Here is a 3,529-nt window from a genome sequence, read left to right as displayed (position 1 = left end):
AAAAAAAAACAAAAAAATCTGTTTTGTTAAATTGTGTTTTGATTATGCTTCAGTATCTTAGTTCACGAAGGAAGGTCATTTGTAAAGAAGGGGGGAAAGGAGGAAACCAAGCCTTTACCTAACTGCTGCTCCTGACCTTGAAAATGTTCACTTTTCTGTACTATTTTTTAGCCTGGTGGCTCTTTATTCATTACTACAATCAACAAAACACAACTGTCCTATGCTTTGGGAATAGTTTTTGCAGAGCAAATTGCAGGCCTTGTACCAAAAGGTACCCATACATGGGAGAAGTTCGTTTCACCTGAAAAACTAGAGAGCATTCTGGAATCAAGTAAGTGTTAAAGAGAATGTTGTGGGGTTTTTTTCTTTCAGTCTATTATAAAAATAGGATCATACCACTGTGTCCTTATGTGAGTGACTTATTTCATGTGGCATTATGTCCATCCATGTGATACGCTTCATGGGCTGTTGTTCTGTACGGGTGCCTTCGCTTATTCATCTAAACTTTGAAGGGCAGTTAGACTGTCCCAACCTCCCCACGTAACCCACCTTTTTCTTTTGCTGCTGTGGATAATGCTGCATTTGACACAGATATGCAATGTCCTTACTACCTTTTTATATATTTTATGTTTCCTATGAAATTAGGGGAGGGGGGAACCAAACTAGCTGCATTGAGTTATTCCCAACTCATAGTGATCCTACAGGGCAGAGTAGAATAACCCCCTATGGATTTCCAAAGTTGTAGGAGCAAAAAGCCTCATCTTTCTCCTGAGAGCTGGCTGGTGGGTTTGAAACACTGACCCTGTCATTAGTAACCCAAAGTATAACCCACTACTCCACCAGGGATCCTATGTTTCCTATAGTATTCCATATATTATGGTTATTTTGGTGTTTTCCTGGCCCCTCTTGTTTTTAATACTGCTTCTTGAAAATGTACCTCATACAGTGCCTAACTCTGCTTTACACATATTTATACTTGACTTATGTATTGAATTCCTGTTAATTAATAACATCTATCATTTCATTTATTTGGCATTTTGTATTACTAGTGACTAGATCAGCGGTCGGCAAACTGCGGCTCACAAGCCATAAGCACCTCTTTCAGTAGGTACATGTGGCTCTTACGTAAAATTGAACATTTTTAAAGGATATTATTCAGATAATGATGATTTCATTTGCTTGTAAAAATATATTTATGGCTCACAAATAATTTTTAAATTATTGTGAGGACAGAATTGGCTCTTCTGTCTCAAAAGTTTGCTGACCCAGGCACTAGATGCATATATTTCTCATGCTTTTTGCTCATATAACAGTATAGCTGTAAACTTGATTATTTGGGGTAATAATTATCCAAGTCCACACAATGTTATAAGTTCTAACAATTTTTGTGAGTCATCTTATTGAAATAAAAACATAGGAAAAAAATGTTTCAAGTTGCTCTTTAGGGCCAATCACTTGTTGGCAGGTGTTTTCTAGTAATAGCTAACATTTCTTTAAGTTCTTATAAATTGCCAAACACTATACTAAGTACTTCATACACATCAATTCATCTCATTCTAAAGACTGAGGGAGACGTGTTTTATACACAAGGGAAGAATAAATGACCTGTCCTTGGCCACCATCTAATAAATACCAGAACTGGGATTTGAACCCAGCCTTTCTGCTTTGGAATCCATGATTCACTCTAAGTGAAAATAGTTAAAAACTATTTTTACCCATTAAGTTAGGAATCCTTTTTTAATGGGGAGAGTTGCATGGAAGTCTTTTAATATCAAATAAATATTAATATTTGTGTTTGTTTTTTCCCTCAGATGGTCTGTCTGTTCAAACTGTGGCAGGAATGTTCTATAATCCCTTCTCAGGCTACTGGCACTGGAGTCAAAATACCAGCCTTAACTATGCAGCTCACGCTGTAAAGTCCACGGCGCAGGAAACCACAGTGTCTGCAGAGCTTGTTCAAAGTGGCGAGTCAGGCACTCCGAGCTAATGGCCCTACTAGCCCACGTGTATTTAAATAGCTGAAGAATTGAATCATATCTGAGGACTGTTGTGATGCGTAGTAATAGGACTTGACATTGATCTTTTGATTGAGAATCATGAAGTTCAGTAACAATGACTATATCCTTTTGACAGGTGTTTTTGTTTAGCTATCTCTAATTGCTACTTTCAAGGAATTTTTGAAGACTTAATAAAGAAAGTTTCCCCAAGACATTGTGTGTACTAGGTGTGTAAGTTGTTATAAAACTAAACTATTTAAAAAGTGTAGGATATATGTATTTTATTTCATTCTACAGATTATATATTCAAGCATGTATAACCAACTGAAAACACACTACCTTTAAGTCGATTCTGACTCAGAGAACCCATCCTATAGGACAGAGTAAAATAGCCCACAAGCTTTGCCAGGCTCAAAATCCATATGGAAACATTGCCCTTTCTCTTTTCTTCTGAGAAGGCTGATAAAATTGAACTGCTGACTGTACGCTCAGCAGCTGATTGCTTAACCACTGCACCTCCGGCCCCCTTTTGAGTATATGTATACATACAGATACACCATCAACTGGATAAGTGTCATCTATGTTTCCCCTTACCTGATTTCAGCTAAAGTCATACTTTATACTTCTGACAAGAAAAACAAAGAGTTTCAGACCATATATATTTGAGAGGTTAATTTTTTTTCCCTTTAAATCTTTGTTTGTTGGAAAAGTAAATGGGTTAAGTCTGGGTTTGGATTCAAATAATAAAATCAAATTCAGGTTTTAGTGAATAGTTTCATAAATGTTTTATGGTTTGTTTTTACTTTCTGTTTTTAAATAGAGAAGACTTTTTAAACTTAAAAACTCGGTTGTGAAAATTTCCATTGTCACCTAATATTTTTATAATTAAAGAGCCATATACCCTATATACTGTATAAGCTGACCCAAAGTATAAGCTGACCCAAGTATAAGCTGACCCAAATATCAGCGGAGGCACCTAATTTTACCACAGAACTGCATTAAAAATGTGCTGAAAAACTTGGCTTATACATGGTATATATGGTAATTGGTGGCTCTTTTTTTTTTAAGGATTTTTAAAATATCAAAATTTTTGTTTATTATTAGCCAAAGGTTTAATAGATTTTTAAAAAACATTTCTATTGGCACGTAATTTACATATCATAAAATCGAATAGTTCAACCATTCAAACATATTAAGGGGGAATTGTACAATCGCCACCATATCCATCCTAGAGCATTCCCATCATGGCTCTTAAAGTATGTGAGTTCACTAGCTTTTTCTGAAAGTCTAGATGTTGTGTGTAAGGACACATGTACAGGAGTATATGTGACAAACAGTTATTGAAACATACAACCCATCTAGAAGGTCAGTTCCTACTTTCTACCCTTTTTCATTTTTGTTTTATGTGTTGATTTGTCAATGTTTGTTGAATCTGAGTTTAAACCTTAAAAGCAAAACTGAAAAACTAGGGGGAAATTTTTTTTAATCGTTTTATTAGGGGCTCATACAACTCTTATCACAATCCATACATA

General features: G+C 35.4%; 1 protein-coding gene across 1 annotated transcript in view; it reads left to right on the top strand.

Moving 5' to 3' along the window:
• The window catches only part of COQ3 (coenzyme Q3, methyltransferase), a 27,798-nt gene extending 25,589 nt beyond the window's left edge, over positions 1-2,209 (top strand). The window contains exons 6-7 of the mRNA XM_030886863.2: positions 172-331; positions 1,812-2,209. Coding sequence (XP_030742723.1) covers positions 172-331; positions 1,812-1,987 — 336 coding nt within the window. The 3' untranslated portion in view covers positions 1,988-2,209. The remainder of the gene's footprint in view (positions 1-171; positions 332-1,811) is intronic.
• The last annotated feature ends 1,320 nt before the right edge of the window (positions 2,210-3,529 follow it).

Source organism: Echinops telfairi, unplaced genomic scaffold (genome assembly GCF_000313985.2).
Source record: "Echinops telfairi isolate 266 unplaced genomic scaffold, ASM31398v2 ScPeMD7_3533;HRSCAF=4204_0, whole genome shotgun sequence".
NCBI lineage: Eukaryota > Metazoa > Chordata > Mammalia > Afrosoricida > Tenrecidae > Echinops > Echinops telfairi.
This window is presented reverse-complemented; position numbering and strand designations above follow the sequence as displayed.